Below are 22,543 nucleotides of genomic sequence, written 5' to 3' on the forward strand. Positions count from 1 at the left end.
AGTCCACACCTTGAACCTGTCCCAGTCATTCAATACATAAGACACAATGTTCATCCGGATATCAAGAGTGAGCCTGATATGGCCGTGATATGTAACAAAGAGAATGGTAAAGGTAGGTGCCATCTCCGGGCATGGAAACCACTCGGTAAGTGACAGTTCTTTGATCTATAGTGATCATCTCGATAGACATGGTAATGAGGGTTGGAATGATAAAGGAAATGGGTACCTGAGCAATGTAAAGTAAGTGTAAAATACCTATACAATAACTATAATTGTAATAAACAAACAATAAAACAGCGGAGAAGCCGTGGATTAAACAAATTAGGGCTGTAGTTATCAGTAGGGAGACGTGAATCCCGTGGCGAAGCAAGGAAGGGAATGTAGAGACCGGAGCGACGGACAGTCTTATATATGCAGGCAGCCAGCCAACAACGTGGGAGGCGTTGGGATGGGGGACACAACGCCACCTCACGCGGTGACCGAGGTGCAGGCTATGGACGTATATATGTACGTAAGTAGGATTCAGTTAGCGTTGGGAACCCGTGTACCAAATTTCTTGAAGATGGGCCCATAAGTAACAAAGACTGTTGAAAAGTTCAATATGTCGGCCGACCGTGGCGTCATACCACCGAAATGAGTATGTGCATTGGTTTCGGTTAGCTCAGGGAAGCCACCTACCAAATTTCGTGAAGATGGGGCCGTAAATAAGAAAGTTCAACATGGCGGACGTTGTTGACCGTTATGACCGTTACGCGTAGAATTTCAAATGAAACCTGCTTAACTGTTGTAAGTAAGCTGTAAGGAATGAGCCTGCCAAATTTCAGCCTTCTACCTACATGGGAAGTTGGAGAATTAGTGACGTTGGAAAGTTCAATATGGCGGCCGACAGTGGTGTCATACTAACGAAATAAGTACGGACATCGTTTTCGTTAAAAGTTCAATATGGCGGCTGACAGTGGCATCATACCACGAAATAAGTACCAAATTTCAGCCTTCTACCTACACGGAAGTTGGAGAATTAGTGACGTTGGAAAGTTTAATATGGTGGCTGACAGTGGCATCATACCACCAAAATAAGTATGTACATTGGTTTCGGTTAGCGCAGGGAAGCCGCCTACCAAATTTTGTGAAGATGGGGCCATGAATAAGAAAGTTCAATATGGCGGACGTTGTCGACCGTTATCGACCGTTATGACCGTTACGCGTAGAATTTTGAAATGAAACCTGCTTAACTTTTGTAAGTAAGCTGTAAGGAATAAGCCTGCCAAATTTCAGCCTTCTACCTACACGGGAAGTTTGAAAATTGGTGACGTTGGAAAGTTCAATATGGCGGCCGACAGTGGCGTCATACCATCGAAATAAGTAAGTACATCGGTTTCGGTTAGCGCAGGGAAGCCGCCTACCAAATTTCGTGAAGATGGGGCCATAAATAAGAAAGTTCAACATGGCGGACGTTGTCGACCGTTATCGACCGTTATGACCGTTACGCGTAGAATTTTGAAATGAAACCTGCTTAACTTTTGTAAGTAAGCTGTAAGGAATAAGCCTGCCAAATTTCAGCTTTCTACCTACATGGGAAGTTGGAGAATTAGTGATGAGTGAGGGAGGGAGGGAGGGAGGGAGGGCTTTGCCTTTTATTATTATAGATAAGTTACTTCCATACTCAAACTCAACTGATATGTAATTTAAATTTAAACAGGGGCATCACAAGTGAAAAATACAATGTCTTACTTGTAAATTTGGGAAGCTACAATAAATCACTCTGCACAGTCTATTTCTGTTAATGATAATTTGAATTATGTTCCCAGTTTGTTTTTGTTTTTTTTCTCTCCTTAAGGTTTAACTTATCGGAACTGTTGTCGTATTGTGCCCCTCCTTCTTTTTTTGTTTGTTTTTGTTTTTTTTTTTTACTTTTTTCCACAAAACTTCTGCATAGCCTGCTGTGCAGAAGCCTTATATTTTGTATTAAAGTGTTTAATATAGGTTTTTTTGAAATTAAACCACAGCTCAAAGGATTTACCTGTTTGTTTTTTAATAACATTAAATTCAGTAGGCTTATTGTTCAGAGACCATATAAAAATGCTAAAATAAAATCCCCTTTAAAATATAACTGTTAAGTAGTATACACAAAATATTTCTCCATAATACATACTGTATATCACAAATGAAAAAATATATGCTTGTCATAATTACAAGCCACAATTTCATGTAAAATCTTAATAAGATGTTTATTGGGAAGATTTAATTCTAACATGCTGAAGTTTATACATAAAAACAAATTTATATATTGAAGTTAACAAGCTCATTGTTTACTAAGCAATGAAGGAAAATTTTAATAAAAATGACATTCCAGCAGCAACAACAACACTTGCACTTCTCCAGGTACCTTAATACTATAATAGTAAAGGATCACTACAGTTAAATTACTATTAAACTAAGAAATGCAGATAATGAAAAAAATCATTTTTGAGATCAACCAATTTACCAGTCACTAAGTCATCTGGAGTGAAATTTGAACAAATTTTAGATCGGCTTCCAAATGATTAAAGCATCACTAGAGAAAGTTTGCTGGCTGCTTCATGTGAAGGGCCAGGAATGTTTTTACATTATGGTGCAGGCGATGCACTGCCCATGACATGGCAGATGACGCTGTTGTGCAAAAATTAAATAATTAGTAAACTAGTAGAAGTGAAGGAAATAATTAAAACAAAACTGAGTGCCATTATGAATAAGGTTGCACATCCTCTCGCTGACAGAATAACACTGAGGACTTTCAGCTAACGAATCATTCAGGAGAAGTGTCAAACACTATGGGGGCTCCTTTATACCAACAGCAATATGTCTGCATAATGCCTCACTGTGACTGTAACAGCCAAGTCAGAACTTTTCTTTCTTTTGAATTTTCATGCTTTTTAGTCATTCAGACCAAAGTGTGTGTGTTTTATATTTATCTACCTATATATGTATTTAAACAGCTTCCGTAAAAAGACTAATTCTCTCTCTGTCTATCTACCCTGCCTCAGTAAGTTAACCCATTGTTGAAATGTTAAATGCAAATTAAACAGCATAATCAAATTTTTCCAATTTTACATGATAAGTATTCTCAATTATTCATTTTTCAAAACCCCATCTCTCACTTTTATTAGTCATTACGGTATTTTTGCCTGTACTAATTTTAATATTAATTTGCTCTTTTGACCTAATGTTTCAAACTTAAGGTTACCTGATGTTGAGCACTGTATTAATTATGCCAGTACATAGTACTAAACCACAGAAAGGGGAATAGTAATGAAATAATTACCTGCAGCTTATTGCTTTCCATCCATATACTACATGTCTCAAATTAATGTTTCATGTCAACTGGTACTAGAGTTGATGGAAACTTTGTACATCAACTTTATGTTGTGACAACCTTATGTTACGACCTCTAAGCAGTGGACAACAGGCAACTTCTATCCCTGAATGGGGTACTAGGCCTATACAGAGCACAAGCATTAACTACAGTGTGTATATAATATAATGTGTGTGTGTATATATACAAGAATCTGTATTACTCTTCATTTTAAATGGTTTTATTTATCTGTGGCCCAATGTTTCACAAGCACTGAATGTGGCTTGCTCAGACACGTGATGTTTTGTAAAAATAAATAAATAAATGAGCAAACCTTGTATGAAGTAAAAGTAATGTAAATATTACAGGGAGTTGTTGGTTATATCCCAGAGCTTGTAAGATAAATACACCAAAATCTAAACTCCTGATGATACATGGATGAAATATGACAATTATGTAAATGTTGTTATTCAATCTCCAAGCAAATTTTTCATTATCTTTAAATGAAAAATAAATTATTTTTCACTTTTAATTGTAGTGCAATATGTTTTTTTGTAGTGATTGGGATTTGCTTTGAATTAGGAAGCTGATGTTTAGAGTTTCCCTTTTACGATATAAATTTAAATGACCATAGTACATAGAAGGGCTAATGTAATACAAACATGCTCCGCAGCATGTTACATTTTTGAAAAGGCTTTTATCTAAGCTACTTGTTTGCTTACTTATTATAAGCACCTGCTGTACAAAAGACTTTTTATTTCTATAGGTTTTCATGTTTTGCAGAACTAATACAAAACAGTAAACTTACTAGGAATGCTATTTCTTTTCTCTGTTCTGCAGCGAGACAATATAGTCTCCAGTTTTCGAGCTGGGAAGATTTGGGTGCTGATTTGTACAGCATTGTTGGCTAGAGGTATTGATTTTAAAGGTGTCAACCTCGTCATCAACTATGATTTTCCTACCAGCGCAATTGAATACATCCACCGGGTTGGTAAGTTCTACAGATATGTGTATTTTTCTTGAATTACTCAGACTTGCAGTAATCACTGGAAGCTTTTAGAATTTTTGCCATCTTCCAAATCTATTTCTGTCTTGTTACAATTTTTATATTTTGCACAATAGTATCTTGCATCCTTTTTTGCTTTATCAACTTCATTCCAGACTCACCCTGGCAAAGTATTTCTATTATATGTACCCAGTGTTTGCCTTATTTGGAAACCTGGAACTCACACTTCAAAAGTACTTTAAGTGTGTTATATGTACTATACCTGGTAGCTATTCTTAAAAATATTCCAGTATTTGTTTTGTGGATACAAACCTTAAAGTTTAGAACATGTGATGCAACTCAAGTTTGAAGCTGGGATCCTTGGTATTTTTCATTTTTGTGCTCTTATTTTATTTTCAAACTATGTCAGAAAACTGATGCTTTTTACTGTTATTAATGTGCTTGTAAACTATCTCTCCATTAAATTGCATTATTGTAATTGATAGGACGCACAGGAAGAGCTGGAAACAGAGGAAAGGCAATTACTTTTTTCACTGAAGAGGACAAACCATTACTAAGGAGGTAAAACTTGGTCCCATGCAGCTTGTTTTTAAGTAGAGCACGAAGTTCTATAGCATCACCAGAACCAGTTTACATATATTCCTGCAGTAGATTAGTCCTGCTAAAAAGAGACATAATGAATTCTTGGTTTTAGTACAGCTATGTAGCACCAGTAGAATTGGTTAACTTATAAGTACACATTCAAATCTGTGCTGCTTATTTTACCCCAAAATCTTCAATAGGCATACGACTATTTTGACTCACTAAACAAATAAGTTGTAGACCCTTTTGTGTTGACGGTGGGTAAAAAAAACTTTTCTACACAAAGATATCTTTTTCAGAGTGAAAAGTAAAATTTGGAATAAAAGCTCCAATAATGGCAAATTTTCTGAAATCTGCTATATACATATAAAAGCTGACTGAAAATAACTGAATGTAAAATGCAAAGCTTTGCACAAGTGTGTTAGAAAGACTTCAAAACCTAAGCTACCAAAGAAATAAGTGTACACACTCGATAAAGGTTGTTTTTTTTTTATTAATTGGTATAAGGATAAGAGAATAGCCTGTTTTCAAATGTAAAACAGTCTGTCCTGCAGTGCTGTGACACACTTGGTGGAGACGATAAATTTTGCTGTTGCAACTCCTGTTTTCCAATACTCCATCAGCTATATGCTATGATAAGGGAACCACCCAATCCTGAACTTTAAAAAGTGACTATTTTTTCTTATTTTTTCCTCCATTTTTGTCACAACTGTGAAGTTTAAAATTATTAACAGGCATGTAGACATCCATTTTGGTCCATATTCCTAATGCTAAACAGTGCTGAAATGGTGTACCTGTAGATGCAGGAATGACAGGTGGAAATGAAGATCTGTAAAGACAATTAAATACAAGTACTTGGTAGTATCTTTAAAAATAACTGTAGTATACCCAGAATACATTGTAATTTAATAGGTAAGCAAAACATAGGTTAATATGATATAAAATACACCGAAAACTACAGGCTCTTGTTTGCTTATGTCATAGTGCTCTCTCAGGTTAACTTCTCCAAAAAGTAAAATCACCTGTCAATACAGTGATGAAGTTTAAATTGTCATCTATATATTTTCCTATACTTTTTAAGCCAGAAAATTCTTAAGTGAAACTGAAAAATGTTTCTGGTCTTGAACCTAGACACCAGAGTCCACCACTTTCTGGTGCTGGTGAAAATCATTGTATATGTTAATATGTCAGTGATAGAAAAATTGGCAGGGGAAACAAGATGAAATGAGGCCCCCAGACACCTCATAATTTTCTAATGACTTAATATAAACTGCAATTTTTTTTGAAAATAATGTCTGATTATTACAAACATTTATAAGTGTGTCTTTGAAGACTTTTTGTTGCTATTGAAAAAACAGAGAATGATACTGTTGCTGGTGGTAACTTGCTTGTTTTATACTTCCACACTACAGTTTTTGCTGTGTAGAAATAATGTGCCTCTAGACATGAACAATGATGTCACTGAACAAAAAAATATTTTTCAAATTCCCACCAGACAATTAAAGTAATTATGAGAGTGTGAAGGACCACTTTTACTTTATTAGGCCACCTTGGTGTGTCTGTCTGTTACTTATTTAACATGGCTTTGAGCTATTTTTTTTGTAATGAATCATTGTTGCTTTACTAACCTGCCACATTATCGTTAAATAAAGTAAGGAAGATAATGAATCTAAATGATGTGTTACGGATTTGTTCTACAGATTTGTCTTTGAATTAAACAAATTTAATTTGATCTAATCAGTCTGTTCTGACTTTCCCTTAGTATTGCCACTGTAATCAAACAGGCTGGATGCCCTGTTCCTGACTACATGGTGGGTTTCAAAAAGCTGCACAGGTATGAATCCGATAAAATCATTTATATATCTGAAAAGGCTAAAATATTTTTACCCTTCTGAAAAAAGCTTACAATAGACAGATTGTACAGAAAAGAAGGCACCTTAATTTGAATCAGGAATGTGACCACCATTGCACGCAGTTTTATTGCCAGAAAGCCTTTGTGGGAATTAGTTTGGAAATGCTGTTTCATTGAATGTTTGTATATATGTGTTTATATTGTGGAACGTGACCCGGACACAGACAGACGGACATCGTTATGTCACCCAACATACACGTTTATTATATAAAAATACTAGCAAAATACCCACGCTTCGCAGCGGAGAAGTAGTGAGTTAAAGAAGTTATGAAAAAGAAAAGGAAAAATTTTAAAAATAATGTAACATGATTGTTAATGTAATTGTTTTGTCATTGATATGAGTGTTGCTGTCATATCTATCTATATATATATATATATATATATATATATATATATATATATATATATATACTGCTCAAAAGAATTAAAGGAACACTTTTTAATCAGAGTATAGCATAAAGTCAATGAAACTTATGGGATATTAATCTGGTCAGTTAAGTAGCAGAGGGGTTGTTAATCAGTTTCAGCTGCTGTGGTGTTAATGAAATTAACAACAGATGCACTAGAGGGCAACAATGAGATGACCCCAAAACAGGAATGGTTTAACAGGTGGAGGCCACTGACATTTTTCCCTCCTCATCTTTTCTGACTGTTTCTTCACTAGTTTTGCATTTGGCTACAGTCAGTGTCACTACTGGTAGCATGAGGCGATACCTGGACCCTACAGAGGTTGCACAGGTAGTCCAACTTCTCCAGGATGGCACATCAATACGTGTCATTGCCAGAAGGTTTGCTGTGTCTCCTGCACAGTCTCAAGGGCATGGAGGAGATTCTAGGAGACAAGCAGTTACTCTAGGAGAGCTGGAGAGGGCCATAGAAGGTCCATAACCCATCAGCAGGACCAGTATCTGCTCCTTTGGGCAAGGAGGAACAGGATGAGCACTGCCAGAGCCCTACAAAATGACCTCCAGCAGGCCACTGGTGTGAATGTCTCTGACCAAACAACCAGAAAGACTTCATGAGGGTGACCCAAGGGCCCCATGTCCTCTAATGGGCCCTGAGCTCACTGCCCAGCAGCATGCAGCTCGATTGGCATTCGCCATAGAATACCAGAATTGGCAGATGCACCACTGGTGCCCTGTGCTTTTACAGATGAGAGCAGGTTCACCCTGAGCACATGACAGAAGTGAAAGGGTCTGGAGAAGCCATGGAGAACATTATGCTGCCTGTAACATCATTCAGCATGAGCAGTTTGGTGGTGGGTTAATGATTGTCTGGGGAGGCATATCCATGGAGGGTCACACAGACTGCTACAGGCTTGACAAAGGCACCTTGGCTGCCATTAGGTATCAGGATGAAATCCTTGGACCCATTGTCAGACCCTATGCTGGTACAGTGGCTCCTGGTGCACAACAATTCCTGGCCTCATGTGGTGAGAGTATGCAGGCAGTTCCTGGAGGATGAAGGAATTGATACCATTGACTGGCCACCACACTTTCCTGACCTAAATCCAATAGAACACCTCTGGGACATTATGTTTTGGTCCATCCAATGCCACCAGGTTGCACCTCAGACTGTCCAGGAGCTCAGTGTTGCCCTGGTCCAGATCTGGGAGGAGATCCCCACAACACCATCTGTCATCTCATTAGAAGCATGCACCGATGTTGTCAGGCATGTATACAAGAACACAGGGGCCATACAAAGTGCTGCGTACAATTTTGAGTTGCTGCAATTAAATTTTGGCAAAATGGACTAGCCTGCCACATAATTTTTCACTCTGATTTTTGGGCGTCTTTGAATTCAGGGCTCTGTAGGTTGATCATTTTCATTTCCATCAAACGATGTGGCATCCTTTCATTCCTAACACATCACCCAGTCTATATCAGTATAGATATCCAGGAGGATTTCTTTTTCCCATTGAGATCTGATGTGTTTTCAAAGTGTTCCTTTAATTTTTTTGAGCAGTTTATCTCTCTCTCTCTCTCTCTCTCTCTCTCTCTCTCTCTCTCTCTCTCTCTCTCTTCCCTCTTACTTTTTTACTGTTCCTGTAGTCATGGCTAGTCGCGAAAAAATTTGAACATGGAAGGAGGATCACACTGAGTATTGTTTTACCAAAATAATTATTGATGACGAATAAAGTATCCATTATCCATAAAGCTTCAATTGGTGATCTTTTTTTCTGCGTTAGCCTCATATTTTTTCATACTTCTTCTCTAACCAAGGGGGTGCGAGGGTAAAATAAATCGGGAAGCGCTGATTTATATATGTTGAATATACTGAAATAGTTTTACTGTCAAATAATGCAAACCATACGCAGCACGTGTTTCGCCCTAATTCTGGGCTTATCAGGCGTACACACTCACTGCACCCCATCTCGGGAATCGAACCTCGGACGTCAGCGCTATATATGACAAAAAGATTGCATAAAAATGTAAAAATGTGAAGCAACTTTTGTGTTAAAAAAAATACTTTAGTTGCCTCACATTTTTATGCAATCGTTTTGTTCAACTCACTGAATTAAAGCTGAAAGTCTGCACTTCAACTGTATCTGAATTGTTTCATTTACACTTCATTGTGGTAATGTACAGAACCAAACTTAGAAAAAAGTTGTCTCTGTCCAAATATATATGGACCTAACTGTATATAGATAGATAGATATACAGTAGATATATACAGATATGTATATATATCTATATTAAATATAGATTTATGTGTGTGTGTGTAAGGAATTTTAGGCCTTCAGTCCATTGGCACCTTATTTTGGTTAGATTACACTTGTATTTTAGAAAATAAGTATTAACAGCTGTATAAAGTTAAATCATTGCTTGATAGTGAAATTGTTTTCTTTTAATTTGGTTCTTTCTTTCCTTGTAGTAAAAAGAGAAGGAGACTACTTAAGAAGCCTCCAAGGAGAGAGACCATTCGGACAACCCCTAAATTCCTGTTAAAGAAAAGGAAAAGAAATACTACAGAGTAAGAGATACTCCTATTTTGTTTTCTGATGAGTACTGGCAGTGTCCCAAAATTTATATTACTTTTAATACAATGTACTACATTTTTGTCACCAGTTTATCATCCATTTTCCAAATTGCCCCGACATTGTTTCCTGTACTTTCCAAGGTACTAGGCATCCTTTAGTATGAAATACAAGGATGCCAATGTGATGTAAACATTTTTAAGAGGTTGTTATGAGACATATACTTGTGTTTTTATATATATAAAATGGGGCGCCAAATATAAAGTCAAAGCTTGAATATATACAGTCAGTGTCCAAATATGTAGAGGAGTTCCTGAATATATAAAGTCAGTGCTGGAATGTATAAAGTAATTACTGAATATATAAAGTTAGGACAATTCACAAATAAAATGGTCTAGTTCCATTAAATATTCTCTAATTTCTCTAAGTATAACTTTATATATTCCGATGCTAACTTTATATAATCAGACTTTGACGTTATACATAATCGGGAATGATTTTATATATTCTGACACTGACTTTATATATTCAGGAATGACTTTATATATATATATATATATATATATATATATATATATATATATATATATATATATATATATATACTACCAAATACCCACAGCAGAGAAGTAGTGTGTTAAAGAAGTTATGAAAAGAAAAGGAAACATTTTAAAAATAATGTAAGATTGTTAATGTAATTGTTTTGTCACTGATATGAGTGTTGCTGTCATATATATAGACACAGACACACTCACACACACATATATATATATATATATATATATATATACATATATATATATATAGCAATATATATATATATATATATATATATATATATATATATATATATAGTATATATAATATTTATATATATATACATATTTATATATACACATATACATATATAGCAAAATGTTATGAGTGTTGCTTAAAGTAATGAAAGGAAGGAAACATTTTAATAATAGATTAACATGATTTGTCACTGTTATGAGTGTTGCTGTCATCAAGGATTTGATTATCATTATTTCTTTCAAATAGGATTCATATTTGGATGGATGTGTTGTGTTCAAGTTACATTTAGTGTTTGTCAACCTTTGTAAAGATAACAGGTTTCATTCATGAAGTGTTCACTACCCAAATCGCTACTCGTGAATCTAAGATGTTTAACAGGCATTTCGGTATTAATTAGTGGAATTGCCTGCAAGTATTAGCGACAGCATGTCTATTAACTTGTGGATTTTTCTGTGAGTATTTAGCGACAGCGTCTCTATGAACTTGTGGATTTGCCTGCGATTATTTAGCGACGGCGTGTCTCTTAACTTGTGGATTTTTCTGCGAGTATTTGGCGGCAGCGTCATGAAGTTGTTTTCGTCATTTTCGATTGACAATGTAATTGTTTTGTCATTGTCATGAGTGTTGCTGATATATATATATATATATATATATATATATATATATATATATATATATATATATATATATATATATATATATATATATATAGGCACCGGCGGGAGGACCAGAGGAGGGCTTGTACCTCCTCCAGACATGAGGCGTCCGTCCTGGTTCCGCTGGTGGCCTCGGGTAGAGGGCATGGAAGCCCAGCCCTGTAGGGACCCGTGGTCACCGCCAGGCGGCGCCCCACTTCCAGACCATCATCTGCCACATCCGGCCGAGGCAGGAGCCTGGCCGGGACGCCCAGGAGGACCGGAGGAGGGCCTATACCTCCACCAGACCACGAGGGGGTGTCCGCCCTGGTTATGTTGGTGGCCTCGGGTAAGGGCATTGAAGCCCAGCCCTGTAGGGGCCCGTGGCCACCACCAGGCGGCGCCCGCTGCCTGAACAGACGTGGTGTGGCGGAAGTGCTGGGGGGAAGACGACAGGCGACACCCGGGCGGCTTCGGGTGCGCAGCGGCACTTCTGCCACACAGCGGGCGTGTCTGCGGTGGAGTGCTGGGAAGCAGCTGGAGCCCATCCGGGTTCCCATAAAAGGGGCCGCCTCCCAGCAGTCGAGGCGAGAGTCGGGAGGAAAGGCACGGAGCTGGAGTGAGGACTGGAGGCGCCAGGAGAAAGAGGCACAGGACTGTGTGGCCTGGACACTGGGGGATCGGTGCAAGAGGCACTGGGGTTTGTGAGCATGGTAGACTTTGTAAATATTGTAAATAAACGGTGTGTTGGGTGAAACTATGTTGTCCGTCTGTCTGTGTCCGGGCCAGCGTTCACAATAGATATATATATATATATATATATATATATATATATATATATATATATATATATATATATATATATATATATATATATATATATATGTATATCCAGTGTATGTATACCCGGTGGGGATGACTCCTAATTTTACGTGCACTTAGTGCTGCGTGGGTATTATGAACTATCGTATTTGTTCAAGTTCTATTTAAATTTTAAATATAAGTAATTTTTATTTGGTCGACAGAAATATGTTTAGTAGGAATGAAAGTTAAATTTAATCATCATTGCATAAATTTTTCTTTACCATAGAAATTTAAAGACTAAATCCAACTGCCTGATGGGCTCATCAGGCAGTACACACTCGCTGCATCCACTCTCGCGAATCGAACCTCAGACGTCAGCGCTAAAGGCGAAGCCTCTCATGTTGTGCTAGGGTGTTTGGTTCGTTTATTTGACAGTATGTAGATCGGGGTGTGTGTATATATCTATTTATATTTATTTATTTATATATCACCTGTTCAATTTCTCATTAATGCAATTATCTAATCAACCAATCGCATGGCAGTTGCTTCAATGCATTTAGGGGTGTGGTCCTGGTCAAGACAATCTCCTGAACTCCAAACTGAATGTCAGAATGGGAAAGAAAGATGATTTAAGCAATTTTGAGCGTAGCATGGTTGTTGGTGCCAGACGGGCCGGTCTGAGTATTTCACAATCTGCTCAGTTACTGGGATTTTCACGCACAACCATTTCTAGGGTTTACAAAAATGGTGTGAAAAGGGAAAAACATCCAGTATGCGGCAGTCCTGTGGGCGAAAATGCCTTGTTGATGCTAGAGGTCAAAAGGAGAATGGGCCGACTGATTCAAGCTGATAGAAGAGCAACTTTGACTGAAATAACCACTCGTTACAACCGAGGTATGCAGCAGAGCATTTGTGAAGCCACAACACGCACAACCTTGAGGCGGATGGGCTACAACAGCAGAAGACCCCACCGGGTACCACTCATCTCCACTACAAATAGGAAAAAGAGGCTATAATTTGCACAAGCTCACCAAAATTGGACAGCTGAAGACTGGAAAAATGTTGCCTGGTCTGATGAGTCTCGATTTCTGTTGAGACATTCAAATGGTAGAGTCAGAATTTGGCGTAAACAGAATGAGAACATGGATCCATCATGCCTTGTTACCACTGTGCAGGGTGGTGGTGGTGGTGTAATGGTGTGGGGGATGTTTTCTTGGCACACTTTAGGCCCCTTAGTGCCAATTGGGCATCATTTAAATGCCACGGGCTACCTGAGCATTGTTTCTGATCATGTCCATCCTTTCATGACCACCATGTACCCATCCTCTGATGGCTACTTCCAGCAGGATAATGCACCATGTCACAAAGCTCGAATCATTTCAAATTGGTTTCTTGAACATGACAATGAGTTCACTGTACTAAAATGGCCCCCAAAGTCACCAGATCTCAACCCAATAGAGCATCTTTGGGATGTGGTGGAACGGGAGCTTCGTGCCCTGGATGTGCATCCCACAAATCTCCATCAACTGCAAGATGCTATCCTATCAATATGGGGCAACATTTCTAAAGAATGCTTTCAGCACCTTGTTGAATCAATGCCACATAGAATTAAGGCAGTTCTGTAGGCGAAAGGGGGTCAAACACCGTATTAGCATGGTGTTCCTAATAATCCTTTAGGTGAGTGTATACATGCATACATACAGGTGCCGGTCATAAAATTAGAATATCATGACAATGTTGATTTATTTCAGTAATTCCATTCAAAAAGTGAAACTTGTATATGAGATTCATTCATTACACACAGACTGATGTATTTCAAATGTTTATTTCTTTTAATTTTGATGATTATAACTGACAACTAATGAAAGTCCCAAATTCAGTATCTCGGAAAATTAGAATATCAATTAAGACCAATGCAAAAAAAGGATTTTTAGAAATGTTGGCCAACTGAAAGGTATGAACATGAAAAGTATGAGCATGTACAGCACTCAATATTTAGTTGGGGCTTCTTTGGCTTGGATTACTGCAGCAATGTGGCGTGGCATGGAGTCGATCAGTCTGTGGCACTGCTCAGGTGTTATGAGAGCCCATGTTGCTCTGATAGTGGCCTTCAGCTCTTCTGAATTGTTGGGTCTGGCGTATTGCATCTTCCTCTTCACAATACCCCATAGATTTTCTATGGGGTTAAGGTCAGGCGAGTTTGCTGGCCAATCAAGAACAGGGATACCATGGTCCTTAAACCAGGTACTGGTAGCTTTGGCACTTTGTGCAGGTGCCAGGTCCTGTTGGAAAATGAAATCTGCATCTCCATAAAGTTCGTCAGCAGCAGGAAGCATGAAGTGCTCTAAAACTTCCTGGTAGACGGCTGCGTTGACCTTGGACCTCAGAAAACACAATGGACCAACACCAGCAGATGACATGGCACCCCAAACCATCACTGACTGTGGAAACTTTACACTGGACCTCAAGCAACGTGGATTCTGTGCCTCTCCTCTCTTCCTCCAGACTCTGGGACCTTGATTTCCAAAGGAAATGCAAAATTTACTTTCATCAGAGAACATAACTTTGGACCACTCAGCAGCAGTTTTGTCTTTAGCCCAGGCGAGACGCTTCTGACGCTGTCTCTTGTTCAAGAGTGGCTTGACACAAGGAATGTGACAGCTGAAACCCATGTCTTGCATACGTCTGTGCGTGGTGGTTCTTGAAGCACTGACTCCAGCTGCAGTCCACTCTTTGTGAATCTCCCCCACAGTTTTGAATGGGTTTTGTTTCACAATCCTCTCCAGGGTGCGATTATCCCTATTGCTTGTACACTTTTTTCTACCACATCTTGTCCTTCCCTTCGCCTCTCTATTAATGTGCTTGGACACAGAGCTCTGTGAACAGCCAGCCTCTTTAGCAATGATCTTTTGTGTCTTGCCCTCCTTGTGCAAGGTGTCAATGGTCGTCTTTTGGACAACTGTCAAGTCAGCATGATTGTGTAGCCTACAGAACTAGACTGAGAGACCATTTAAAGGCTTTTGCAGGTGTTTTGAGTTAATTAGCTGATTAGTGTGGCACCAGGTGTCTTCAATATTGAACCTTTTCACAATATTCTAATTTTCTGAGATACTGAATTTGGGACTTTCATTAGTTGTCAGTTATAATCATCAAAATTAAAAGAAATAAACATTTGAAATACATCAGTCTGTGTGTAATGAATGAATCTAATATACAAGTTTCACTTTTTGAATGGAATTACTGAAATAAATCAACTTTGTCATGATATTCTAATTTTATGACCAGCACCTGTGTATGTGTGTATATATAGATATGTGTGTGTGTGTGTGTGTGTGTATATTTATATATATATATATATAGATATAGATATAGATATAGATATAGATATATAGATATAGATAGATATATATATAGATATATATATCTTTCTGATCTCCCATTAGGCCTCCACCACTCCACTCCATCATAATGCACCTCTTCACACATTTTTTCCCTAAGCCTCCAACCATCATCTTGGTTCCTTCCTGCATTTACCTTGAGGGGTTTCATTTCCAGAGTAGATTTCTTATTCAGCTCACTTCACTTTGTGTCATCACCGTGAGATCATTGGCATACAAGACCTCCTGCAGCAATCTTTCATGAACATTCCTGGTCATCACCTCCATCATTATCACAAAAAGCAGTGGACTCCGAAGGAAACCCTGGTGCGGCCCAATCTTCACCTAAAAACTTTCGTTATCTTCCTTCAGCTGTGCTGACCCTGGTTTTTGCTTTACCATACATTCGTATCACTGCAGATACTAACCATTCTTCCATAACCAACTTTCTTATTGCCCGCCTCACCACCTCTTTTGGAATTTTCTCAAATACATTCCTCAGACCTACTAATGTATAATGTAGTTTCTTTCCCTTCACCAGATGCTTTTTGTGTAGTATGTACTATTTAAAGCATCAGAGTGTAGTTCTAACTTAGGTTTACAAAAGGTTGAAATGCATTTCTAGAATAGATTTATAAACAAAGGCTCTGGAAACATCAAAGATTTTTACTTTCTTAAGAAAATTTGGTTTTTAGTCTGTTCAGGAAATTTTGGAAACAAGACAGAGAGACTATGAATTTTTTTTATAACTCTCCAATTATGAAAGTGTATATCTGGACAACTCTGCATTTCCTATTCAGGTAAAGTAACTTGCTGATGGTGTTAGCCAGTGTTGTTTCCTGCTTTTATAAATTATAACAATACATTAAAGAGTAAGTGAGAAAGTGGGATTGTTTGAACTTTGTAAACAGTTACAGGTCTATTCTAGAAATTAACCTAGCTTTTATGGTCACATAGGAAGAGACAGATGTTGACACATTTCATTTGACATTCTCTGGGGAGTATGTTGTAGGAGTAAATGCTTTGCTCATCTAGGGATCTCATGCATGTTTTGAAAATAAAGCTATTGAGTCATTTCTAGCTTTTTACTCCATTTGATTAATACAATGAATATTTCCATGTCAAGTGAAGAACCAAGGAAGGCAATACATTCTCAATTGGAATATACCAGATTGAATTATTTTTTGGCAACAAGTTTTGTTTTCACAGTTTCATTAGAGGGAATATCTTTTTGTTTATCATAATAAAGGTAAGGTAAAAATGTTTTCATACCTGGGGTTTAAATACCCAGTCATGCATAAAATATTAAAATCATTATGTTGATTCAATAGTAAATTTCATCTTCAAAAATTATTATGTAGGCCTAGGTTTTAAGAGAACTTAAAAAACACCACAATGTGGATATTAATGTATTTATTTATTGTATTTATCTTTTAGGAAGCCAAACACGAAAAGCAAGGAAGAAAAATGAAGAAGAAAAATAAAGTCCAAAGCCTCCCGTTTTGGAAATTCCAACAAAATGACCATGCTGCAGTGAAAAAACAACTTTTTTCAGCATGGACAGCTGGACATTTTCAGTTGCAGGCCATGAAAAAATAATCCTGATTTGGCTTCTAGACTTTATGTCTGACTGCCTTCTCCTGTTTAAGTATTATTTGCAAGTGAGTGTTGATCATAAGAGAAAAGTTACATGAGGTCAGACGTGGATCTGGTTGATACAGTAAGACATTTAAGTAAACTGCTTTCTAACTTTTTATACCTGTACTCATAAAACAGTGAACATTCACAGAATGTTTCAGATGTGATTTCATTGTGAACTATTTATGTTCTGTTATATACAATTGTGAAACTGTAACAGTTGGAAACTAGCAATAAACTTGCGCTTTTGATATAATTTTAACATTGTTTTTTACACTCTTTTTCTTCAATATTATAGTTGCACAAAATATAAAATGCATAATGCTGGAAAATAGCATAACATTAAAAAATGCACAGTATTTAGTTAGGTTAGTTTAGGTTTTAGATCTTTTGTTGTAGTAACTTATTATATTACACTTACATAACAGCTGATTGTGTGTTTATAATTTTGTTTTCCAGCACATGCTTTTTTATGACAATGTTTGATGCAGGGCACTACGACTATAGATAAATTCAGTTTGAATACATTTTCAGGGGAGCGCGATTTTACAACCCTTTGAATAGTCTTTCTGTCTTGTTGGGTTTTGTTTTCCTAGCACACCATGAAGCCACCAATTAGAAGAATTTTCAGTGGTTTTGATGACCAATGACAAAATCACTTGAGCTGCTTATCAATTTCTAGGACTACTCATGTCACATTTTGAAATGGTAGTATCTATTTATTGTTTTTTTACAACCAGCTTTTCTTCAAAAGCCATTTTAAGAGTTTATCCAGGTTATCCAGCTACCCCCAAAACTACTTCTTTCCCCACTCTCCATGGTCCTAAGCATCTTTTGGGGTGAGACACATTCTTTTTGAATCACCTGACACCACCAGGCTCTGTTTCTTCTGCTTCCTGCTGGGCTTCATCTCCACTTCTTTCTTACTTTACCTCTCCTCTGCCTTTCACTCCACCAAACCACTTTAGACTGTTCTTCCTCATGTTACCATAGCAAGTCTTTCTCTAAACTTGGCATTTAACTTTCTCACACTCTGTGACACTTGGCACATCAGCCTCATTATTATCTCCACACTTCTCTGCTTTGCTTCATTGTCCAAATTTATCAGCCATATCTCATTCCCATATAGCATACTTTGTAAGTTTATTTTGTAAATGTTTCCCTTCAGTGCCAAAGAGGCTTGTTTAAAAAGTAAGAATGGGGACAGTTCCTGGATTTTTTTTTCCATGCACTTCTCATTCCTAATATTGCCACCACTGCCACTTCCACACCCCCACCTGCACTCAACATGTCATGAAAAAGAAGAACTCTTTCCAGAGCAACTCCACTATTGATACTTAAATTTATGTTTACTATGTCAGTATCATGCACTCCTCTCACACACTTTCTATGAACAAAGGATGCCACCTGCAGACTTCTCTAGGCAACCCATTACAGATTAATGTTTGACAACCTGTACATTAGATTAACTTTATCACACATCTTTAAAGCATACACCACATTGATGGAAATTAAAATCATGCTACTAAGTTTTAAATGGGTATCTGATATTGAAGAAGGTTCTCAGACTTTATGTTGGTACGTGAAGATCTCTCATAGTTAGTTATTATTTACTTAATACAAGGGTAAGCATTCATTACATGTATACCAAAAATATAAAAGGAATTATTAAACAAAAATCTTAAATAAAACAAAAATGTGATGTGGTCTTTCATTTGCAGATTATCCACAATAAAGACTTGAAGGTACTAGGGTCTATTATCAGCTAAGTTGAATATTTGAACAGAAGACATTTTTAGTGAAAATATCATCTGACAATGTACAGTTCTGCTGTCCCAGCTAGTTGCACTACTCTCATGTTACTTTTTGATGTGGTCCTGAATATTACAACGTTCTGTGATATAGGATATATAATACACTATTCACTTCTCAGTCCTGTATGATTTGATTTCCCACAAAGGTCTTGAATGGGCTTTTTTTTTTATTATTTTCACTGTATACAGATCTGGAATAATTTTGCTTGACATTTTCTTATTTTCACGGTAGTTTTGTCTGCAAATATACACTGTTTTTATACCATAAATATATATGCTGTTATGCCCACTGAATGTGCTACAGAGTTTCTTAATTCTTTTTTGCTATGAGTGATCTGAATATATAAATTGAAACACTTCCTTTCAAAATGTCAAATACTAAACTAAATCCTTGATGATAAGCACACGTATGTGAAGTAGCAACTTCTGTTTAGAAGAGGGGCAGCTCAGTAATTAGCATTGCTTCCTCAGCTCTAGGCACCCACTCCAGTCACAGTCTTGTGTGTGTAGTTTACACTCTCTTATCCTTGTGATGTAAATTAATATTCAACCATTTTATAATTGTTTGTAAATTGGTATTTAAGGATTATTTAGTGATTTAAAAGACATAGCTAAGTTATCGTAAAAGACATAGCTAAGTTATCGTGAACTACCCAAAGTTATAGAAATGCTATTACTACTTGTCAACTTCTGCTTTTGGGAGTGTAGCTTGTGGCAGGCAGTTAGGTGCATGCATCTCTCTGTATTTGTAACCAGTTTTGCAAGTGTATGTTGTTATAACCACATTTTCACCATAGCGCTTCTTCCCAAAGTCGGTCTGTTTGTAGAGTGGGGTTGTGGTAGAGGCTTGTTTTGAGTTTTTGCAAAAACTGTGGTGATCTTGGAGTAAGTACGTACATGCACTAGCAGCCTCTTTGCCTTCTAGTATCTCCTGTTGTCCCAACACATGCTTTTAAAGGGCTGTTTCCACATGCAGAACCTTGTTCTGTACTTTCCTTTTCCTTTCTGCAGTCTGTATTCTGACAGAATACCTCACTACAGTGTCTACAAGAATTAGGATACTTTTGGCCAAGAGTGTTTACCACAGGGATATTATGAGAATCGAGCAAAATTACACCTTTTATTGGCCACCTAAAAAAATTATAATATGCAAGATTTCAAGGCAGCTCAGGACCCTTCTTCATGCAAGTTGGGATGTTAAACTCTGATCCTGGAGAGCTGCAGAGATTGAAGGCATTTGCTCCAACCACTTTGTTAATTACTAGCCAACTACCATTGATAATAAAACCCAATTGATTTACTCTAAAATTAAATTGGCTTGCTTTTCAAGACTTAGAACTTATCCCCCCCCATAAATGAGCAATCAAACAATAATATGCAAGGTGAGCCAACACAACAAGTTAAACTGATCCAATTTGTAGCTGTGTGTCCATGAGGAGAAAGTTTGAAAAGTATTGATTTGTTTTGGTCCACAACACATTTTGATGGTGCCTTCAGAAAAAATGGCTAGTGACAAAATATGAGCACAAACAAGCTATGGGATTCAATAACTATTTTCACTGACAATAAGAACTGGAATCTATTCAAGAATTTGGTTGGATTTTGAGGTCCCTATCTTATAGCTGGTCATATGTTGGCTTCCTTTGCATCTCATTTTTTCTTTAGCTGCTAGCTAATAAAAAAAGAAACAAGGTCTTAGTTGTAACAAGCATGTCATTTAAAATTAACCAAAATAAATCTGCAGCAGTAACTGATTACTAATAGAGAAAGTGACTGAAACAAAAACTTGCAGCAACTGCAGCTGTCCAGAAACTGACTTTGACACTCCTGGCTTACAAGAATCGTAGATGTAACCATCATGTCAGCAGATGAATAATATGTTTCTGATAAACTATGGAGTGTACACAATGACACCACTTTCATCAGAATTGCATTGCCAATTTGTTTTGAAATGCCTGGTGCTCAAAAATCCTTGGTGATAAGTATGTCTCGGAGTCCCATTCTAACAGGCTTCTGCTCTTGAAACACAACTTGATCCTGACTAGTATTAAGGCTGAATTATCCTAAACCCCTTTGGCAATCATCTGTGGGGGAGCTGTTAATAGTGAAAGATCATTTTCAAAATGAAAAGTAATAAGTTCTTATTTACCACAAATAAGACACTCATTGCCCTGGATGCAACATGCACATCATTAGATTACAACTAATTCTGAGTAAATTATAATTCACTGTTTGTAGATTTCTCTTCAGGTTTTAACATCATCCGCTTACACATTCTTGCAAAAAGACTTATAAAGACTTTAATGTGGACTTCAGTTTGGTGTGGTGGCTGACTGACTTTTTAACAAGACGGAACTCAAAGACTGAAAGTCAATGGATTTCTGTTTGATATGCTGTCCTCATCCACAGGGTCCCCTCAGGGCTGCAGTCTTTCACCCCTCTTGTACATCCTTTACAATAATGGTTGTCACAGTAAATTTGAAAACGGATTCATCTTACAATTTGCTGATGACTCAATGATTGTTTGCCAATTGAATGAGAATGAAGCCAGTCCTGGTCCAGTGGTAGAACACAAGTCACCTACAAGAAATGATCATTAAAGATCAAGCAGTGAAGATTGTTGACAGTTAAATATTTGTGGATTATCATAAACTCAAAACTGACTTTTATGGAAAACACAAAAGACATCTGCACAAAAATGATGACTGTGCCTCTACTGTCTAAGGAAGCAAAGTCTTTTTAATGTGAGTCATAACATTGTTGCTCTTAAGTTCTGCTGGCCTGGTTTGAAAATCTTAATATCAGTAACAGAAGCACATGAATCTAAATTGTAAAATATACCAAAATATAGCTAGATCTCAACAGTCCAATCTCATAGACCTTTTGAACAAGCAAGTATTGTGGAAAGCAGAGTGCATTTTGTCAGACAGGACTCCCCACTACTTTCTCATCTTCAGTTCTTGAAATTCAGGTCACAGGTTCAAGGTTCCAAAGATAAAAAGCAACCAGTATACATACTGTTTCATTCCCACTGCCATTAGTCTTCTAGTTCAACTTTAATAAACATCCATAGGTTTAAATTATCTGATGAACTGTTAGTATTTGTATCAATCATCAGTTAAGTCTAGACAGCGTTACATATCTGCACATTAGAGACAGTTTAAGGACTCGAATAGTTGTATTTTTCTGCCGGACCTGGCTTTGGTGCTGTGCTCTAAATCTTTCTCCTTTTGTTCCTCTGAAGACCTGCAGAAGACCCCACCTCTTAGAAACATTTTTTTTCCACTTCTGGTCCCATTAACCTGCCTACCAAGGATGTCACTTCCTCTTTCAGTGCCTCAGAGCCCAACTCTTCCTGTCTCCCGATTATATAACAGCCCCATGTTCATTTGTTATCTCAGTTCCTTATTGGCCTTGTGTCTGTAAAGACCATTTCATTAATTATACCTGATTGCCAAGTATATGGGGTGGCTTCCCCAAACCTTTTCCTTGTTTTTCTGCTTCTTATTTTACAATAGGGCTTTATTTGTCCCAAGCGGGGGATTTGGTGTTTTACAGAAACGATTAAATACATAAATAGATAAATACACACCAGAATGACTTAAAAGCAAGAAAATCAAAAAGAAAAAACTTTTGACTTGCCTGTCACAGTCACAGTGAGGCATTATGCAA

General features: G+C 37.3%; 1 protein-coding gene across 1 annotated transcript in view; it reads left to right on the forward strand.

The window, feature by feature from the left end:
• The window catches only part of ddx52 (DEAD (Asp-Glu-Ala-Asp) box polypeptide 52), a 38,318-nt gene extending 20,999 nt beyond the window's left edge, over positions 1-17,319 (forward strand). The window contains exons 11-15 of the mRNA XM_039757261.1: positions 4,172-4,322; positions 4,823-4,898; positions 6,682-6,753; positions 9,706-9,804; positions 16,857-17,319. Coding sequence (XP_039613195.1) covers positions 4,172-4,322; positions 4,823-4,898; positions 6,682-6,753; positions 9,706-9,804; positions 16,857-16,890 — 432 coding nt within the window. The 3' untranslated portion in view covers positions 16,891-17,319. The remainder of the gene's footprint in view (positions 1-4,171; positions 4,323-4,822; positions 4,899-6,681; positions 6,754-9,705; positions 9,805-16,856) is intronic.
• The last annotated feature ends 5,224 nt before the right edge of the window (positions 17,320-22,543 follow it).

The sequence above is a fragment of the Polypterus senegalus genome, chromosome 6 (assembly GCF_016835505.1).
Source record: "Polypterus senegalus isolate Bchr_013 chromosome 6, ASM1683550v1, whole genome shotgun sequence".
NCBI lineage: Eukaryota > Metazoa > Chordata > Cladistia > Polypteriformes > Polypteridae > Polypterus > Polypterus senegalus.